This window comes from Artemia franciscana, chromosome 13 (genome assembly GCF_032884065.1).
Source record: "Artemia franciscana chromosome 13, ASM3288406v1, whole genome shotgun sequence".
Classification (NCBI taxonomy): domain Eukaryota; kingdom Metazoa; phylum Arthropoda; class Branchiopoda; order Anostraca; family Artemiidae; genus Artemia; species Artemia franciscana.
The window spans coordinates 1,603,614-1,625,837 of NC_088875.1; the positions used below are offsets into that span (position 1 = coordinate 1,603,614).

A 22,224-nucleotide genomic window follows, 5' to 3' on the forward strand; every position below is an offset into this window, starting at 1 on the left:
ATCATCAGATATATTTCCAGCAGTTGCGCTACCTTGCAAACTACATAATTTTTCAATCATATTAATACTATTCATGTAAATCTCGTATCTTTGTTGAGGATGTATAACATCAAAGTTATATCTAATAGCATTGAACCGTCTTGTGTAGATTTTTAACTGAGACTTTATTTTTCTAATTCACTAGATTTCATACCTTTCATCTTCTTTGATCAATATCTTTGATTAAGTGTTCCTGATTCATCTATTGACTCTGGTGAATACTGATAATTTTCTAAATAAAATTAAGCATTCCAAAATAGAATCCCTTAGGATCATAGTCTTCATTGATTTCTCTCAAAAGTTCTTCGTCTATCCCAAAATAGACCTTAGTAATGAAATTTGGCTTATTCTGTTTTAAAATAGCTTTACTTGAGTGAGCTTGATTGTTTGCTGGAAAACTTGTTGCGGTGCTTAAAGAATGATCCAATCGTGTTGATCGTCTTCTTAAGTTAGTGTCATTTTCATGTAATTTGTGTGTAATCATGTTTGTAATTTTATCTTCTGCTTCAACGATTGAAGCACCCAAATTTTTAGTATAGTCACAAAATCCAGCTTGCTCTAAGCCATGTTGTTGAGCTATATTTCTTTATACTTCTCTACTTTTCACTATACTCACTAACAATTTATTCAGCTTTGTAGGATTAATTTATAGAATGAAAGTTTTTATTGAATAACTTTTGAAAGCCCTTTTTTGTAATAACGACCAATAATGAGTTTACCAGTTTTATCCCACAGTTCATACGTAATAGGGGTTGTATGTTTTGCTGCAGTTATTTGAGCCCCTTCAGTTGTGTAATTTGTTAGGTAACCTTTATAAAAAGCAACCTTATTTTTATTAATTCTAATCACATAACCAACATTGAATTTGCTTATGGATGGTTTTTAACTTTAACATGAGGAATTAAATTAGTGCACACCTGGTTTCATTTCTTTTTTTACTCATTTCTATTGGTTTCGTTTTGAAGGATGGATGATAACAATTGTTATAATTGTCAACGAAAGAGGGTAATACATCTATCCAAAGTTTTGTATTGCTATGAGTAAAATAATTCTATAATTTCTCTTTGGTCGTCCTATTAAACCATTCAAAAATTTGAACTATCAATTCACTTTCAGATGAGAACCAATGAATTTCATGACTCTTAAAAAATACTATGTTTTTCATAGCATATTCTTTACTTATACCTGTTTGTAATTTCTTAGGTTTTCTATTTTTTAAAAGATCCGTAAAAGCATTAATTATTTCCTTTCCTGTTTTATTATCTAAAGGAATAAACCAAGCATATTCAATAAAACAATTTATGACTGTAAGAATATAATTAAAATGATTATTTTAACTTTTATACTGCTTCATATCAGCCAAATCGACTTGCCACTGGTCATCAACACAATAAATGTAAACGCACCTTCTTTTAAATGTATGAATAGCTGGATGGTGTTAAGAATTAATATTTTGATTTTGCATCACTTCTTCGATTTAAGTTTTTGATACAGTAAAACCATGTTTTTTTAATTTTCTATGTAAATCATCAACCCCTGAAAAGTTTGAATAGAGTTCTAAAAGTTTGTTGTCTACAATACTCTTGCCAGCACAAATACCACTTCCTTTTATCCAAGGTTTTTGCTAATTGCTTTCTTTCATTTAAAAGTATTTTTCTTGCAACCACAAAGTGTAAAAATACGTTTAATAATTAGCACACCATTTCTTGTTGAAACTGCCCGAGTTAAAGGGTCGATTGCAGTAAAATTGTTATATCGCACACAATAAATTTTCATTTATTACGGAATTAAATTATTAAACAAGTTTAAATTATTAATTAATTTAATTAACACTAACAGATTTACACATTCTCAACAATCTCGAGAATAGTAAATAGAAAACAATAGAATTCCTAAGACTTGACTATTTTTAAAATTTGAAATTTTGTTCAATAAAATCAGCTCCTAATAAATTGTAGAAATTGAAGAAGTGATTAAAAGTTGGTTACAACCAAAATTTAATTTCATCAAAATACAAAATCGATTACAGTATTAGTAGAAAAGTAGTTAGTAAGACGACACTAGACCCTTAAGGTCCGAACTGCCGGCGCTGATCTCCGTTTCATAGCCCTTCAGTCAGGAAGTGCAATGAGGGCTGGGGGCCAACCATCCTGTGCTTTCACACACCCTTCCTGCTTACCTCCCGAGATTTCTCCAGTTACCCATTTAGAGCTGGGTCGACTCTGGCTGAGCTTACAGAGTCACACCACTGACCCCCGTCCCAAACTAAATAACGGGTCACAACTGGGATTAAACCCGTGCCCTTTGGACAAAATTACCGCATTATACAATTAATGAATTGAGATCATTTGCCGAACGCCATAATTTAAAGATTATTGGCAAAAACCTAAAATGTTCAATACTATCAATGATCATCTTAATAATAAAATATTAACGTGCGATCATTATAGTCAATGGTGGCAAAATGTAAGAAGACAAGAAATTCAGTATAATAGTGTATGAAATAAATATATTACTGAACTTACAAAATATTTAAAACCGAAACCAACCGACTTCAACTGCTGGAAATTATGATGTATTGATGAATAAAGTAAAAAATTATTTTAATAACCAAACAGAAATCATTAAAAGAGTTTTTGATAAAAATTAGCAAATCATTCTAGATGTAACTGGTAGAGAGAGTGTCAAAAATGAACAGAAGATTGATATTTTAAACTAGTTTATAAATAAGAAAAAAATACGAAAACTCCAAGATATTCCAGCGTGTATGTTTAAAGATGAAGAACAAGATAATAGCCCAAGTATTCAACAGAATACAGAAAATTCCCTTTCAGTTAATATTTCAATGAATGCCAATGGAGCTGATTTTGGAACACTTTTTGACACTGTATTCGAGATTTAAAATATAGAATGAATGATAGAGATATTTATAGAGTTCAATTTACAACGCGTGTAATATTTTTTCTCAGAAGGATAAGGAAGAACCTATTAAATATCATAGCTATTGCTGGATTTTTAATAGCAACAGTGATACCGATCAAAGCCATCTAAATAGTAGTCACAGGAATAAACATACATTAGTCATAAAGATTTCAAATTGTAAGCTTACAATTTGAAAGGGTCGATGGAATAGATTATAAAATGAAAAGAACACCAAATTACGTGGGAGGTTTTAATAAAGAATTATCTGAATTTGTAAAAAATAAAAAAAGCTTGCATTAATACAATGCTTGCATAATAATAATGATAGTAAATGTGTTCTCTGGTCAATAATTCTTACATTTACCCAGTGAATGATAGACATGTTGACAGCATATCAAAATTAGATTGTATGAAAATGAATTCAACTTTGAAGGGATCACTAATCTTCCTATAGAAATTCAAGATATTTTTAAATTTGAGAAAAAATATAATTTTGAAGTTTGTTTATTTTAAATAAGTGAAAATAAAGTGGTTAGAGCACATATTCCTAAGACTAACATCAATGAAAAAACTGCTACACATGTAATTAATTTACTTCATTTTGAAAATCATTGTATTTTAATTAAAGATTTAAGTAGGTCATTCATAACTGAAATGGACACAAAATTCATCTTTGTATATTCTCTAGAAGACATTTTAATGAACAAGACAAACTTGAATATTATATTTAAAATAAAATTGTGACAATCCTGACTAAGCATCGGCACTGTTTCTGTTTTTGAGAAAAACAGAAACAGAAAAAAAAACAGTTAGAAAAAAAAACAGAACAGAAACAGAAACAGGTCAAACAAAAACAGGTGACCTGTTTCTGTAATCTGTTCTGTTTTTCGAAAAAACAGAAAACAGCTGTTTAAAAATAAAAAACAGCTGTTTTAACAGCTGTTTTTCCTTACTTCTTCTATTTCTAATAGGAAAGAAAACATCTTCTTCTTAAATCCTTTTAGACACATACAAAAGATGAGCAACTTCGTGCAATTCAACACACTAGCGTATTTTTAGGGGGGGGCGAAATTTGTCATAAAATGTGTCCAATCGGGTGATACCAACGCTATATTCCTTTCAAGCTTAAATGTCATTTATAATTGACAATTTACCCTAGTTGCTCTTAGACCGTTGCTTTAGCGGTAAACCATTGCTCAAAGCATATACCAACACTATATTCACCGCTTAAAGCACGGATGCTTTCAAGCCGAGGCTACTTAGACCGCTGCTTGCTAATATATACCAGACAGACACAGAGTCATCCCATCTAGCTTATGTCCACCGCTTAAGTTAGAGGCTATTTAGACCGTCGCTATAGCGGTAACCCATTGCTCTAAGCAAATACCAACGCTCTATAACGCTCTATGGTTAGACCATTGCTCAAGTGGTAATAACCCTCCGCTACACACATATCAAGGTGCCTAGGTTCACCGCTTAAAGTACGGATGCCTTCAAGCCGTGGCTTGTTGGACCGCTGTTCTAGCGGTAACCCATTGCTCTAAGTAAATACCAACGCTATATTCCTCTTTTATATGGGATTTCATTGAGCCCATGTTTGCCGCTTAAAGCACGAATCCTTAAAGCCGTCAATGGTTAGACCGTTGCTCAAGCGGTAATAGCCATCCGCTACACATATACCAACAGTAGAGACATTGTCATATGGGGTTCCCATCTAGCCCATGTCCACTGTATAGCATTCAAGCTTCTCTCTCTTTCGCTCAGATTTACCCCGGCGTGAATTAGCATGAGAGGTTGACTCTAGTTGAGCATTGTGGAGTGACATGCATGAGAGGAAAATTTTCAAGTAGTCAACCCGTAGTCAACCCGCGTGTGTTCCCCAAGGAGAACCTCCAACAGGTTGGCTCTATTTCGGCATTGTCAAGGGACATACATGCACGGAGAGGTGTAGCATAAATGGGAGACAGTCACAACGGCAATCAAAGGGGTAAAATTAACCTTGACTGGGTTGCCCACTTAATTGGACAATCTGTCTTAGCTTTTTTCTACAATTGGCCATGACTTTGACTTTTCCCACAAGTATTCCCTTTTTGTTTAAATTCAAAAATCAACGGTACGGTAGGTACGGGTAGGTATCATGCGTTTCGGTATCATGCCCGCTAGATAGCGCGGCATTTGAAAAAAAAAAACAGAAAAAAAAACAGAAAACAGATAAAAAAAAACAGAAACGGAAAAAAACAGATGAAAAAAAAACAGAACAGAAACAGAAACAGGTCAAACAAAAACAGGTAGCCTGTTTCTGTTTTCTGTTCTGTTTTTTTGTAAAAACAGAAACAGAAACAGGCTGAAACAGGCAAGAAAAAACAGAAACAGAAACAGAAAACAGAAACAGTGCCGATGCATAATCCTGACATCATTATGGCAAAACCAGGATCTAAAATTGAATTTAAAAATATATCTAAGCCAACGGAAGTGGTCTATTAAATAATAGCCGATTTTGAATCATATAATGAGGAATTTAATCAAAAGAAAGGGAAAGAGACAATTAAAGTAGCCATTTGCTTATGGATTCCAAGTATGTTGTTCTTTTGATACCACACAAAATAAATATTAGGGATGCTTTGGTGAAGATATTAACACGCATTTTGAAACTACCATGACAGACGTATATACAGAAACAGCCAATGAGCATGAAAATAGACAGAGAGATCATGGTTATACACAAGAACAAGTAAGAGAAAAATGGAATAATAAAACTAATAAAAGCTTTTATATTTGTGAAAAGGAGATAATAATTTTCACTTAGATCAAGGAGGCACACTCGTGCCTCTTTAAAGAGACGAACCACGACAATGTTAAGCGATCTTTGGTTCCAGTGGTCGCAGAGGGATGGGGAGGGATGCATTTCGTAGCCCGAGCTCCAACTAAGAAACCTGCCAAATCTCATCCCCCTCCGACTTTTTCTTCATGGGGAAAATCTGGCCGAAAGTTTCGACCCCCAACCCCACCTCCCCCCCCCTTTAACGTTGTCCGATCGGGCTGACATTCACAAGTTAAGGTCCCCTAGGGCCCAGGAGCGTATCCGCGAAATTTCAGCTTGATCCGATAACTCCTTCCCTGTTTTCCAGAAACCACGCATAGCCACTTAATGTTCATGTTCTCCTTTCGTTTTTTTTTTCGCCACGCCTACAGGTCACAGCCGACATCGAATCTGGGAGTACGAAGACTCATTCAACGCGGAATTCTCCGAATAATTTTGCTTGTAAGTTTCGTCGCAAAATCTTAACCCCCCGATTTTCTAGCTTAGAAAAACCCCATTTCCCCATAAGAGCCCATGTTAAGTTTTTTGTTGTTAAAAGTTACGAATTTCAATATTCAAGTACATCAAAATGATCAGCTCAACATGGTGAGACTGACTGAAAGCTTCAAAAAATTCTGTCTTAATCCGTAAAATTTTTATTTGAGAAAAATGACAGAAACCCTTTTTTTTGCCACTCCTACAGGTCACAGCCGACATCGGATCTGGGTGTACGAAGACTCATTCGACGCGGAATTCTCCGAGTAATTTTCCTGGAAAGTTTTGTCGGAAAATCTTTTCCGACTTTGTCCGATTTGTCGGAATATTTAAAAGTTATATTTATACACATGCAGGTATTTCGACTTCAAACATGCCCGGTTAGCTCAGTCGGTAGAGCGTGGGACTTTTAATCCTAAGGTCAAAAGTTCAAGTCCCTTATCGGGCGATTTTTTTTCACAAAATATGAAAAAAACTTCGTTTTCTTAAAGAGTTAAAGAGGCTGCGTCCCAAAGTCAAACCTTAAAACGTACAGGAATTAGGAGAGGCAGCCCTAATTCCTGTACCAGGATTGTCGGAAAATGCCTCTCCTAATTCCTGTACGAGGAGTACAGGAATTATTAAATTACATCCACCATGGATTGTAGAAAAACGTACAGAAATAATATGAAAAAACTTCGTTTTCTTAAAGAGTTAAAGAGGCTGCGTCCCAAAGTCGAAACTTAAAACGTACAGAAATTACGAGAGGCAGTTGGGGGGCTGCCGCCCCCCAAACCACCCGCTTTTAAAGACTCTTTTGTACAGGTTTTTTGTTGTGGGGGTCTGCCGCCTCCCTAACCCCCCGCTCTTGGCTTCGGAAAGGCCCTCTTTTAATTAACAAAGAATACAAAACAGGTTTTTATTTGCTACCCTACCCCCACCCCCAGCTCTTAGCTTGTTTGCTCTGTGTCTGGGAAACAGTTTCAATAATTATGTTAAAATGTAAATAAAGTGGTCAACTTCATTGTTACTAATTACTAGTTTCGGCGCAATGGTTCTCCTGTCCCCTTGTGTTTAACATTTTTCGAAGTTATTCCATTATTCATTCATTTCAATTTTTTGTTAATTAAAAGAGGGCCTTTCCGAAGCCAAGAGCGGGGAGTTAGGGGGCGGCAGCCCCCCACAACAAAAAACCTGTACAAAAGAGTCTCTAAAAGTGGTGGGTTTGGGGGGCGGCAGCCCCCCAACTGCCTCTCCTAATTCCTGTACGTTTTAAGGTTCGACTTTGGGACGCAGCCTCTTTAACTCTTTAAGAAAACGAAGTTTTTTTCATATTATCACGACCATATGACTGGTAATACACGTGGATTTACTAATGCAGAATGCAATAAAAAATTTAGAATTCCTAAACATATCCCTAGTGTAAAGCATAATCGCTCAAAAAACGACTCTCCTTTATTTCTTAGACAATTAGTACCTAATTACGGTATTTTAATTCAGCGGAGAGTTTTATATCATTTTATAAAATAATAACTGTTAATGAAACCGAATACGAAGTGCGTTTCAGAGATTCACTCCATTTCATGGTTTGATCGTTAGATAGGCTTTCTGAGAATTTAGCTAAATGCGAATTTAAAGTAAATTGCAATTTTTTAAGAAATAACTTTAAGTATATTTCTGATGTATTGTACATGCAATTTGGTAACTAAAGGATTTTAAATGTCTTTTAATAAACCTAAACTGCCTGAAAAACAATCAATCATCGTCCACTAAGCATACGACAAAAAATGCACAGATCACGAATCTCTTGTTATTGCAGTCCTCATCAAAAATACTTTTATTAAACAAGTTACTAGATCAAGCTCCTTCCTCTAATGATAATAACTTGGGCGATCAGTCTTTTATGTTAAACATTTGACTTCGATACCTTACGCAATGAGAATACTGGCCACTTATATTTGTTGCATTTTATAGCGACACAGACATTATTATCTAAGAACACCAGATGGTGGGATATATGTACGTTGGGATTGTGCTATTTCATTGACATCATGAATGATTACGCAATACCAGTTGGTCAACAGACAAGATTTAATGTGGGATATGTGTGTATTGGGACCTATTGTACTATTTCATCGACAGATTGAGGGATTACGCAATACCAGATGGTCAACAGACCAGATGAAATGGTGTGATATGTGTGTATTAGGACCCATTGTACTGTTTCATCAAAAACGTGACTGATTACGCAGCACCAGATGCTCGACAGACCAGACTCGAGGGATTGATAACTCCAGTTGGCTCTAGTATACCCCCTATGGCTGCGGCCGGAATATAGGCGGATATAAGGGATTGAAAAAAGTGCCGGCACTGGGGATCAATAGTCTAAGGGCCTCAAGGGATCTATGGAGGCGTTAGTACTAGTGCTTTTAAAAAAAGGTTCTGATTCTAATTACACGCTCCTTGGGTTTCAGAAATCGTTCTTTTAAAAATTGGGACAAAGATCGAACTTTACCGTAAATATCAGGATATTGAAAACTGAGTAACTCCTCTCATATACAGAATAATTTCCGATTTATTTAAGTTTTAATGTAGCTCATTACTTTCAGAAGAATTTTTTTTTTAATTTCTCATTATTTTTCAAATAAGCCCAGAAAGTCCGCCGCGCTCCGTGGGAAATCCTCTCCCACAAAAAGTCTCTCCATAGAAAGTTCCCCATGTAAAATTCCTCCCGCGAGAAACTGGCCTTGGACAATCTAATACAATTACACCTGGAAAGAATAAAAAAAGAAAAAACAAAAAACTAACATCCGTGATATTTCTTCTGGCAAAAACTGCAACATTCCACATCAAACAGTTCGTGGTAACGAACTGTAGTAAGGAGCGATCCGGCTCAATAGTAACCAAAACTCTAAAAACTTGAATTTTGATATCAATATTTACATCAAAGGAATTGTATTTTAATGCTGATTTTAAATATATAAGTTTCATCAAGTTTAGTCTTAGCCATCAAAAGTTACGAGCCTGAGAAAATTTGCCTTATTTAGGAAAATAGGGGGAAACACCCCCTAAAAGTCGTAGGATCTTAACGAAAATGACACCATCAGATTCAGCGTATCAGAGAACCCTACTGTAGAAGTTTCAAGCTCCTATCTACAAAAATGTGGAATTTTGCATTTTTTGCCCGAAGACAAATCACGGGTGCGTGTTTATTTGTTTGTTTTTTTTTTTTTTGTTTTTTTTTTTTTCCCCAGGGGTCATCGTATCGACCAAGTGGTCCTAGAATGTCGCAAGAGGGCTCATTCTAACGGAAATGAAAAGTTCTAGTGCCCTTTTTAAGTGACCAAAAAAATTGGAGGGCATCTAGGCCCCCTCCCACGCTCATTTTTTTCCCAAAGTCAACGGATCAAAATTTTGAGATAGCCATTTTGTTTAGCATAGTCCAAAATCATAATAAATATGTTTTTGGGGATGACTTGCTCCCCCACAGCCCCTGGGGGAGGGGTTGCAAGTTACAAACTTCAACCAGTGTTTACATATAATAATGGCTATTGGAAAGTGTACAGACGTTTTCAGGGGGATTTTTTTGGTTTTGGGGGTAGGGTTGAGGGAGGGGACTATGTGGGAGGATCTTTCCTTGGAGAAATATGCCATGGGGGAAAAAAATTCAATGAAAAGGGCACAGGACGAATCTGGTCACGTTAGAAAAAAATGTCAAATTAAGAGCTTAATATACAATGCTGGGTGTTCGGAGCCTCTCTATTATGGAGTATAATTTGAAAATAACACAACTATACGAGCGATAAAACATATATACCATAACCATAACTCAACTAACGAAAGAACTGCTAAGAGATAACACAACTATAAAGCGAAAACAGGTGAAAACCAACGGGAAAATAAACGAACTAAGAGGTGGAAGGGGCCCAGAGAAAAAATATAGTCCTTTTTCAATTTTGAGCCTAACTTCCGCAAAGGAGTAATAATGTCAGAAGCCCCGAAATACCGAATTATTTTCTTTTCAAACACTTCGTGGTAAGGAACTGTAGTAAGGGGCGACCCGGCTCAATAGTAAACGAAACTCTAAAAAACGGAATTTTGATGCTAAAAGATACATCAAAAGATTCGAATTTTTACGCTGATTCTAAATATTAAGTTTCAATTAATTTAGTCTTTGTCATCAAAAGTTACGAGCCTGAGAAAATTTGCCCTATTTTGGAAAAAAGGGGGAAACATCCAGTTGAAGTCACAGAATCTTAACGAAAATCACACTATCGCATTCGGTATATCAGAGAACTCTATAGCAAAAATTTCAAGCTCCTATCTAAAAAATGTGGAATTTTGTATTTTTTGCCAGAAGACAAATCACGGGTGCGTGTTTATTTATTTGTTTGTTTTGTTTTTTTTTTCCCAGGGGTCATCTTATCGACCAAGTGATCCTAGGATGTCGCGAGAGGGTTCATTCTAACGGAAATGAAAAGTTCTAGTGCCCTTTTTAAGTGACCAAAAAATTGGAGGGCAAATAGGCCCCCTCCCATTCTCATTTTTTTCCAAAAGTCAACAGATTAAAATTTTAAGATAGCCATTTTGTTCAACATAGTCGAAAACCATAATAACTTTTTCTTTGGGAATGACTTACTCCCCCACTATCCCTGAGGGAGGGGCTGCAAGTTACAAACTTTGACCAGTGTTTACATATAGTAATGGTTATTGGGAAGTGTACAGACGTTTTCATGGGGATTTTTTGGTTTGGGGGGTGAGTTTGATGGGAGAGGGCTTTGTGGGAGGATCTTTCCTTTGAGGAATATGTCACGGGGGAAGAAAAATTCAATGAAAAGGGCGCAGGATTTTCTAGCATTACTATAAAAAAAACAATGAAAAAATAAATATGAAAACGTTTTTTCAAATGAAAGTAAGGAATAGCATTGAAATTTAAAACGAATAGAGATTATTACGCATATGAGGGGTTCTAAAAATACTTTAGCATAAAGAGCGAGGTATTTAGGAGGAGATAGATACCTCGCTCTTGATGCTAAAATATTTTTAGTAATTTCAACTATTTATTCTACGGCCTTTTTGATTCAGGGGTCATTCTTAAAGAATTGGGACAAAACTTACGATTTAGTGTAAAGAGCGAGGTATTAACGAGGGTACAAACCCCCTCGTACACATAATAAAAATATAAGAATATAAAAGTTTGTTACGTAAGTTAATTCTTAAGTTACGTATATTTTTTACTAATAAAAACGTTCGTTGAATATTAAAAGTTCTAGTAGCCTTTTTAAGTAACCGAAGAATTGGAGGGCAGCTAGGCCTCCTTCCCCACCCCTTATTTCTCAAAATCGTCTGATCAAAACTAAGAGAAAGCCATTTAGCCAAAAAAAAAATTAATATACTAATTTCATTTCAATAATTTATGTGCGGAGAGCCAAAATCAAACATGCATTAATTCAAAAACGTTCAGAAATTAAATAAAAAAAACTAGTTTTTTTAACTGAAAGTAAGGAGCGACATTAAAACTTAAAACGAACAGAAATTACTCCGTATATGAAATGGGTTGTCCCCTCCGCAGTCCCTCGCTCTTTACGCTAAAGTTTTTAATTGTTTTAAAAAGTAGAATTGTGGCAAAGAGTCAAACTTTAGCGTAAAGAGCGAGGGACTGCGGAGGGGACAACCCATTTCATATACGGAGTAATTTCTGTTCGTTTTAAGTTTTAATGTCGCTCCTTACTTTCAGTTAAAAAAACTAGTTTTTTTTATTTAATCTTTAAAGATACGAGCTTCAAAACTTTACAAAAGGGTTCTCTGTTACGCTTAATCTGATGGTGCAATTTTAAATAAGATTCCTTGACCTTTGGGGGTTGTTTCTCCTCTTTTTTGAAAATCAGACACATTTCCTCAGTCTCGTAATTTTTGGCGAGTACATTCAACTTAACAAATTTTATATATTTGGAATAAGCATAATTAGCCAATTCTTTTTATGTATCCATTGTTATCATTATTCTGTTTTTCGAGCTTGGTTTACTATTGGGCTGAGTCGCTCCTTAGTTTCAGTTCGTTACCACGAACTATTTGATAACTGACCCGCAATTATTGATCACTCTACCTAATTTTCCAAGTTTAAAATGACTAAACTTAGACATGCGAAACTGTGAAATAAATTTCTGTAGCATGTTTGATTATTTCTTATGAACCACTTGCATCCTTAGGAACAAATATCCCTTAGGAACAAATAAATGCCGTTTTTACCGGAAAGATCGATATTTGAATTCTTTTTTAATACTCTTAAGCCGAATGGCTAACTCAGAATTTTCGAGTTGAAAGCTGTCTTAAGTTGTGTGTGGTATTTTTCTTATTTTTTGGCTGGTTTTAAAGAAACAACCAATGTTCTCAGGTAGTATAGATTATTTTTATGTAGCCAAAGCGTAAATGAAGATGAGAATTGCTTTACTGATACAGAAACTTAAAAATTAAAAAAGATAAATTAAATTATAGCATTATAGTTTCTTTTCTGATAGGTGTCTGGAAAAATTGTCGTATACAATCAAGGTTTTGAGGGCTACTTTCGAAGTAATATTCAAGTTTACAGGGATAATTTATATTCCGAAATAGCAAAATTAGGAGCTATTGCAGTGTTGGTTGAGTCTTCTGGGCCGCTTTCAATCAATTCACCTCACACTGGTATAATGATGTATTTGGAAGGGGAGAGAAAGATGCCTGTGATTGCCATTACAAAAGAGGATGCACAAATGCTTCGAAGAATGTATTTGAGAGGTGAAATCATTTTTTTATTAACTTCAAATTTTACTTTAACATTCATAAATGAATGAATAAAAAACAACACTTTTATGCTGGAGGAAAACCTGTGAGGCTTTTCAGTTTTTTCTGTTGCACTTGTTTCATCACTTGTTACCTCTTTCAAACGAAAGAGGATGCACAAATGCTTCGAAGAATGTATTTAAACGTAAACAATATTAAAATCTATTAGGTAACTAGAAAATATTTATAGATTACAGGAATTATAGAGTAAGGTAATTATATATAGAAAGGTAATTTCTTTTTAACAATCATAAATGAATCAATAAAAATAACACTTCTGCACTGGAGAAAAAACCTGTGAGGTTTTTTCTGTTTTTCTGTTTCCCTTGTTTAATCACTTGTTTCCTCTTTCAAACGAAAGAGGATGCACAAATGCTTCGAAGAATGTATTTAAATGTATACAATCTTAAAATCTATTAGGTAATTATAGATTATTTATTGATTATATTTATTATAGATTAAGCTAATTATAGATAGAAAAGCAATTTTCACTTTTGTGCTGGAGAAAAACTTGTGATGTTTTTCTGTTTTTTTTTTTCTGTTTCACTTGTTTCATCACTTGTATCCTCTTTCAAATGAAAGAGGATGCACAAATGAATAGAAGAAATTATTTGAACGTAAAAAATATTGAAATCTATAAGGTAATTATAGATTATTTGTAGATTATAGATATTGTAGATTAAGTTAATTATATATAGAAATGTAATTTCATTTCAACATTCATAAATGAATAAATAAAAACAACTCTTTTGCGCTGGAGAAAAATCTGCGAGATTTTTTCACAGTTCTGTTTCACTTTTTTCATCACTTATTTCCTATTTCAAACGAAAGAGGATGCACAAATACTTCGAAGAATGTATTTGAACGTAAACAACATTGAAATCTATAAATTAATTATAGATTATTTATAGATTGTAGATATTGTATATTAAGGTAATTATATATAGAAAGGTAATTTTATTTTAACATTCATAAATGAATCAATAAAAAACAACACTTTTGTGCTGGAGAAAAATCTGTGATGTTTTTCTGGTTTTTTTTTCTGTTTCACTTGTTTCATCACTTGTTTTCTCTTTCAAACGAAAAAGGATGCACAAATGAATAGAAAAAAGTACTTGAACGTAAACAATATTGAAATCTATAAGGTAACTATCGATTATTTATAGATTGTGGATTAAGGTAATTATATATAGAAAGGTAATTTCATTTTAACATTCATAAATGAATCAATAAGAAAACAACACTTTTTTGCTGCAGAAAAACCAATGAGGTTTTTCCGTTTTTTTTCTGTTTCACTTGTTTCATCACTTGTTTCCTCTTTCAAACGACAGAGGATGCACACATGTTTGAAGAATGTATTTGAATGTAAACAATATTGAAATCTATAAGGTAACTATAGATTATTTATAGTTAATCTTTTACACTGGAGAAAAACCTTTGAAATTTTTCCATTTTTTTTCTGTTTTACTTTTTTCATAACTTGTTTCGTCTTTCAAACGAAAGAGGATGCACAAATTCTTTGAACAGTGTATTTGAATGTAAACAATATTGAAATCTACAAGGTAATTTTAGATTATTTATAGATTATAGATATTGTAGATTAAGGTAATTATATATAGAAAGATAATTTTATTTTAACATTCATAAATGAATAAATAAAAAACAACATTTTTATGCTGGAGAAAAACATGTAATTTTTACCCGTTTTTTTTTCTATTTCACTTGTTTCCTCTTTCAAACAAAAGAGGATTTAAAAATGCTTCGAACAATGTATTTGAACGTAAACAATATTGAAATCTATAAGGTAACTAGAGACTATTTATAGATTATAGATATTGTAGGTTAAGGTTTTTCATTCATAAATGAATCTATAAAAAACAACACTTTCGTGCTGGAGAAGAACCTATGAGATTTTTCCGTTTTTTATAGCACTTGGCATTGACCAAGTGACATAAAGCAATCGCAAATTCTGTCGGTCTGTCGGTCTGTCTGTCGGTCCCGATTTTGCTACTTTAGGCATTTCCAGGTAAGCTAGGACTATGAAATTTGGCAGGCGTATCAGGGACCAAACCAGATTAAGTTAGAAATAGTCTTTTTCCCGATTTGACCATCTGGGGGGAGTGGGGGCCGGTTAATTCGGATAAAATAGAAAAATAAAGTATTTTTAACTTACGAACGGTTGATCAGACCTTAATGAAATTCAATGTTTGGACCGATATCTTGTCTCAGAGCTTTATTTTAATCCCGACCAGATCTGATGACATTGGGGGGAGTTGGGAGGGGGAAACCTTAAATCTTGGAAAACGCTGAGAGTGGAGGGATCGGGATGAAACTTGGTGGAAAAATAAACACAAGTTCTAGATACATGATGGACATAACCGGGACGGATCCGCTCTCTTTGGGGTAGTTGGTGGGGGGGAGGGTTAATTCGCAAAAATTAGAAAAAATGAGGTATTTTTAACTTCCGAACGGGTGATCGGATCTCAATGAAATTTGATATTTAGAAGGATATCGTTTTCCAAAGCTCTTATTTTAAATCCCGACCGGATCTGGTGAGATTGGGGGGTGTTTGGGGGAGGGAACCTAAAATCATGGAAAACGCTTAGAGTGGAGGGACCGGGATGAAACTCGGTGGGAAAAATAAGCAGAAGTCTTAAATACATGACTGACATATTTGGAAAGGATCGGCACTATTTGGGGAAATTGGGGGAGGGAGGTTTAATTATGAAAAATTAGAAAAAATTACGTATTTTTAACTTACGAAAGAGTGATCGAATCTTCATGAAACTTCATATTTAGAAGGATCTCGTAACTCAGATCTCTTATTTTAAATCTCAACCGGATCCAGCGTTATTGGAGGGGGGCCTGAAATCTTAGAAAATACTTAAAGCGGAGAGATCAGGATGAAACTGAATGGGAAGAATAAAAACAATTCTAAGATACGTGACTGCCATAACCGGACCGGATCCGCTCTCTTTGGTGGAGTTGGGGGGGGGGGATAATTCGGAAAAATGAGGTATTTGTAACTTACGAACGGGTGATCAGATCTTAATGAAATTTGATATTTAGAAGGAATTTGTGCTTTAAAGCTCTTATTTTAAATTCCGACCAGACCCTGCGACATTGGGGGAGTTGGAGAGGGAAACCGGAATTCTTGGAAAACGTGAAAATTGAGGTATTTTTATCTTACGAATAGGTGATCGGATCTTAATGAAACTTGATATATAGAAGGATCTTATGTCTCAGATGCTCCATTTTCGATTCGAATTGGATCTGGGAACATAGGGGATTAGAGGAGGGAAACAGAAATCTTAGATTTTTTTTGCAATTTTAAACATATCAATTCGTTATCTGAAAATTTTCAATAAATAGCAACTTTTTTCTTTAAAGGGTGAATAATGGTTTGATGGCACAAAATGGCAGAAAACGCCACTTTCCCGGTGGCATAATATTTTTGGGTACTTAAGAAGGGTGCTAAAATCTTTAATCAAGGAGTTCGTGGTAACAAACTGTGAGTAAGGAGAAACCCGGCTCAATGGTAACTGAAATTCTAAAAAAAAAAAAAAATTATGCAAATAGACATATCAAAAGAATTGGGGTTTTAGGCTCATTTCAAATATATAGTTTTTATAAAGTTTTGCTATACCCATCAAAAGTTAGAACCCTGAGAAAATTTGACTTATTTTCAAAAATAGGGGGAAACACCCATAAAACTCATAATATCTTAATGAAAACCACACCATCAAATTCAATGTATGAGAGAATAGACTAAATTAAAAGACTAAAATTCATGTCTTTTAGTTTTACTGCTGATGATGAACACTGTATATGTGTTCGAAATATCCAGTTAAATAATTTTATATCTATTCATTGTCAATAAAAAGGTTTCATCCCTATTTTGAACTGTTTTACTTTCTACTTTTAAAACAACAAAACATTTTGGAGTAAAGAGCGGGGCGTTGAGGAGGGGACAACCCCTTTCAAATACGGAATAATTTCTGCTTGTTCCAAGTTTTAATGTCGCTCCTTACTTTCAGTTAAAAAACTTGTTTTTTACTCAATTAAACATAAAGATCACCATCTAGTAGTCTTTAAAAAATGTATAAACACAATCTGCGACTGATCGAATCTTTCTTATAACTGATTGACCAGGTGGTTTAGCCAAATTTACCCACGGTCAGTCAACAAATTAAATTTACCGAAGCAGTCTCTTGCACTATTTAAAACTTCACAGCGGTTTTTTATTAGCGATTCCAACAAAAATATTCCGCTTTTTGCTAGTTTAATTTTTTCTTTCAAAACCATTCGAGCTATATCAGCATTTCAGAAGCAAATTAGCACCGGAGACACTTTAAATTGACCGCTAGAGTCATTCAAACTAAATTGATAAACACTTGAAATATTATTAACTTCAAAAGCAGGGACCAGCATCTTGTCTTTGATGATAACTGATATTTCTTTCTTTAGATCATTTCCAGGCCTCTACTTTACTCTATTCATTACTAAGCAATCCACCATCTTTTCTTGTTCAAAATCATCCGCTTTCGATTCCAATGACAAAATCCTACTTTTCAAGCTTCTATCCATTGCAAATAGTTCTTTGAGTGATTTTTCTAATTAATGGGAATATCACCATGTTTTTTTTACTATAGTATCAACTGCTTGATATGCTGTATCCGGATCTGATGGTTTAGCCTTAACTTGATGGGAAATCTCAGCTGTAGGATTCGTTTGTATGCGATTTAGTTCATCCGGGTAAAAGCTATTTGTTGCAGGATTAGGTTAGTTGCAAGTGAATCTTCTGTAATAACGCTCTTTGGGTTTAATAAGTAGGTGATGATGACAATTCATAAATGTCTGGAAATGAATCCAATTTGGTGAATGCTTTACTAACATCTTTGTCCGTTCTTTCGCGAGCACTACGGTTATCCGAAAGTAATTTCAAATTAGTTTCTGCCACTTGATTCTCAAAGTGACTGCCAAAGAAAAAACTGTAATTCTCGATAATCCTCTAGCACCAGTTTCTGACTCCAAAACAATTACAGGCCAAGGGGGATAACTTTTGAAGTTAGCAAGAACAATATCAAAAGGTTTGAATTTAATTGTCATGATTGTAGTGAAAAGAATAAAGAATAGCGTAGCAAAGAGAATAAGTAATTACTTATATTTGAGTGAGGCACGCCCACGTGTGCAGTGGCAATCAGCTAATACTTAAAATGAAGTGGCTATTTAATATTAGAAAACTATTTCTTTCGTTTATTTTTGCATTAAGATTGCACAGTCGTCATTGCTTTCTATGAAAGATTGTTAGTTTTCCTTCTAAGAAATTTGTGGCATTTTGTTGTAAGGTTTATTTAATTGTTAAAATTTCGTTCTGTACTAATAGTAATTCACACTATATTAACTTTTAAGCCTACATATATTACGGGGAGTTCTGGGAACTGTTTTCCTCCAAAGCTCAACCTTCGAAGAAGTTTTTTTCATTTTTCTTTCGTTATGACAGCCGCCCCCTGAATATAAGGATTTCAACGGAAAAGGGGTGCGATAAAAAGAAAATTAATCAATTAAGGTTTTACAGAGATGTTTTGTTAGAATACCAGGACATTATATTTAAGGTGTTATGATCCTCAGCAGTGGGAAAACCATTGAAAACCAAGACCTGTAAGGGAGTACAAACAGAAAAAATTAGGTACAAGGGGTTTTTTCGAGCCGAAATTTTCAAACTGAAGGCTGATAGGTTCAATATTCTGGTTTAGTCTTAACCCGTAAGGAAAAGTATAAACGATTTTATTTATAGGTTTTCATAGTTGAAAGACATTACCATACCTTATTCATTGTTGAATTATATTAAATTTTTATTTCAGGGGAACGGATTGTCTTAAGCGTCAAATCAAATGCTAATACATTAGAACCTTCCATGTCCTATAACCTGATCGCTGATTACAATGGGACAAAACACCCTGATAAAGTGGTTGTTGTATCAGGTCATATCGATAATTGGGATGTTGGTCAAGGTGCAATGGATGATGCTGGAGGAATGATGATTGGTCTCATTTCAGTAGAAATTATGAATCGTTTGGGATTACGTCCTAAGCGCACCATTAGAAATATACTCTGGACAGCAGAAGAACAAGGGAAGCTTGGATCTAAACATTACTTTGATCAGCATAAAAATGAATTAGATAAGTTTGTTTTTGTGATGGAGTCTGATGCTGGAACGTTCGATCCGCAAGGACTGATCTATACTGGGGACAGATATAATGGAGAGTGTATAATTAAAGAGATTTTGTCGCTTCTCAGTAATGTAAGCCTTTTCAAACATAGATGGACTTCTGGATGGGTTAGCACTGATATAACTCATTTTACCGACGCAGGTATTCCGGGAGTAGGTTTGTGGGATACAGATGGAGAGCCAGATGGACGCTACTTTTACTTCCATCACACAGAAGGTGACATGATGACGGTAGAAGATCCAGACGCTCTTGATAGAGCAGTGATCTTATGGGCCGTAACTGCTTATATTGTTGCTGATATAACTGAGGATTTTCCAAGAATGTCTCCAGAAATGTTATTGGTGATGTAATTGATTTATATTTTTACAAATAAAAGTCAGCGTATTTCAAAATTTTTTATTGGAAGTATCATTGTAAGTGTAGGGTACCTGACTGAACGTCTTTCCAAAACTGTAAAAATCTAAGAAAAGAAAACCAATTTGGATTATTAGAAGTTTGAAATTACTAGACTTGATTGACATTTTCTTTAATGAGATGAGTAAAACTACCAAAAAATATCTATTGGTTTTTCTGACGTTACCGATTGACAGAATGATTCCGTCTAAGATTAATAACTCTGAAACATCATAAGATGGATAGCCGAATACATCGGTTCTAAAAAAACAAATGATTGTGGCAAATGTTCAAAAAGTCTTGTCCTTAGGAAGCCTATTAGGTATAAAATCTTCAGTGGAGCCTTTTTATTTATTTTTTTTTTGTATACATTTGATTGTGATGACTTGGCTTATACTGAGAAATCAGTAGGTGTCCTGCCTCAATAGCTTTTATGGAAAGTCTGGACCACGCTGTGACGACGGAATTGGTATTACATTTTAGAAAGCTGTGTATAACTTTTGCCTTGGACCAAAAAAAAGATTTAGTTTGTCTTTGAGCAGCTGCCAACAGTGTATGAGGTCAAATGGGAACTTAAAGTCTATGTAAGAATTGACAATTTCAAGTTGTGCCACCGAGATTCCTATTCTAAAAATCTAATTAGAATAATTAATAGAAAAATTAACAGATCGAAAAATAGAGCATTTTCCCACGAGTCCTAAGGTGCTAGAGTTTATTTTTAAAAGTCATTTTAAAAGCCTTGTATTTATTTTGCTGTTCAGTTAATGACTTCATTTTCTTTCATGGGGTAGATTAGGGCGATAATATCACGTATATTCTCTAAACTTTAATAATTCCATCATTGGCAGTGCAATAGCACTAATGAAGTAAAGAATGAAGCGGATTGTACGCATTATTTTTTTTCGTGTGGGCATTTTGTATGAAAGGAGCTGTCGTAGAGACTATGGAAGGGGCTCATTCAGAAGAAATTAAAATTTCCAGTCCCCCATTCAAGAGTCGAAAATATATATATATATATATATATATATATATATATATATATATATATATATATATATATATATATATATATATATATATATATATATATATATATATATATATATATATATATATATATATATATATATATATATATATATATATATATATATATATATATATATGTGTATATATATGTGTGTGTGTCGACACAGGGAATGGTCGATTAGAAATCACCATCAACAAAACTCAAGGGCAATCATTAGAATCATCAGGTATAGATCTGAATACGGATTGTTTTCCCATGGACAATTATATGTTGCATGTCCAAGAGTCGGTAAACCTGACAATCTTTTATATGCAAAGACAATGGGACAGTGGAGAATGTTGTATATTCGCAAGTTTTACGTAGTTAAAAACATATATATATATATATATATATATATATATATATATATATATATATATATATATATATATATATATATATATATACATATATATATATATATATATATATACATATATATAGGACAAGAAGCCCCCCTCCAAATCCGCTATTTCCCCAAAAATATCAGGAATCCCTTTAAGCCATTAAATTCCGCGTAGTTGAAAGGTCCAAAATCTATGTCTCTGGGGATGAAGAGAATCTCATGTCCACACATAGTATTTGTCATGAGGTGCAGGGGAAGTGTTTGATCTATAGTGTCCAAAAACACAAAGGGTATTAAATAGAAACTTTCAGGGAATGCTGAGGGGGGTGTTCAACTAAATCAAAATGCACAATATGCAGGCAGGGTTTCAAAAGAGCGTAACAGCAATATCTTAGGAACGCATTAAAATAATAAGTTTAAACTTACATGGCAGGCTGAGGGGTACGTTGAACTAGCCAAAAGGCCCATTGTGGTTGCTACTACTGCTACTTCTGCTGCTACTACTAATACTGAAGCAAAGGGTATTAACATTAAAATTTTAAGTTATGTTAAGGGGATGTAGAACTAAATCAAACGCAACGTGAATGCAGGTTGTCGAAAGGGCATGTCAACAGTATCTCAGGAGCAGTTTAGAGTATTAAGTAGAGACTTTCAGGACATATCGAGGAAGCTATTGAACTAACCAAAAGGCACTATGTGCCCTCTACTACTGCTAATATTATAACTAATCCTACTACTGCTTTCACTACAACTTTTACTCATACTAGTATTATTATTACTACAGCTACTACTACTACTACTAGGGCTAAAGGTAACACTGCCAAGGAATGTCTAAGGGACGTGAAAGTAAATCAAACCATAACACTGTGCATGCCGATTGTGAAAAAAGAGCGTTTGTCACTTTCAGAGAGTGTTGGGAGGGGTGTTGAACTAAATCAATACTCACTATGTGCATGCAGGTTGACAAAAGGGCGTATCAGTAATATTCCAGGACGGCTTAGGTATTAAGAGGAATTCGGGTAATGTTAAGGGGGATGTTGAACTAGTCAAAAGGGACAATGTGCATATTGCGACAATACTACTGCTACTAATACTACTACTACTACTGTAACTGCTACTACTACTATTT

General features: G+C 34.3%; 1 protein-coding gene across 1 annotated transcript in view; it reads left to right on the top strand.

Moving 5' to 3' along the window:
- Positions 1 to 19,672, top strand: part of LOC136034369 (carboxypeptidase Q-like) — a 36,238-nt gene extending 16,566 nt beyond the window's left edge. The window contains exons 3-4 of the mRNA XM_065715512.1: positions 12,754 to 13,009; positions 18,919 to 19,672. Coding sequence (XP_065571584.1) covers positions 12,754 to 13,009; positions 18,919 to 19,637 — 975 coding nt within the window. The 3' untranslated portion in view covers positions 19,638 to 19,672. The remainder of the gene's footprint in view (positions 1 to 12,753; positions 13,010 to 18,918) is intronic.
- Positions 19,673 to 22,224: the final 2,552 nt, after the last annotated feature.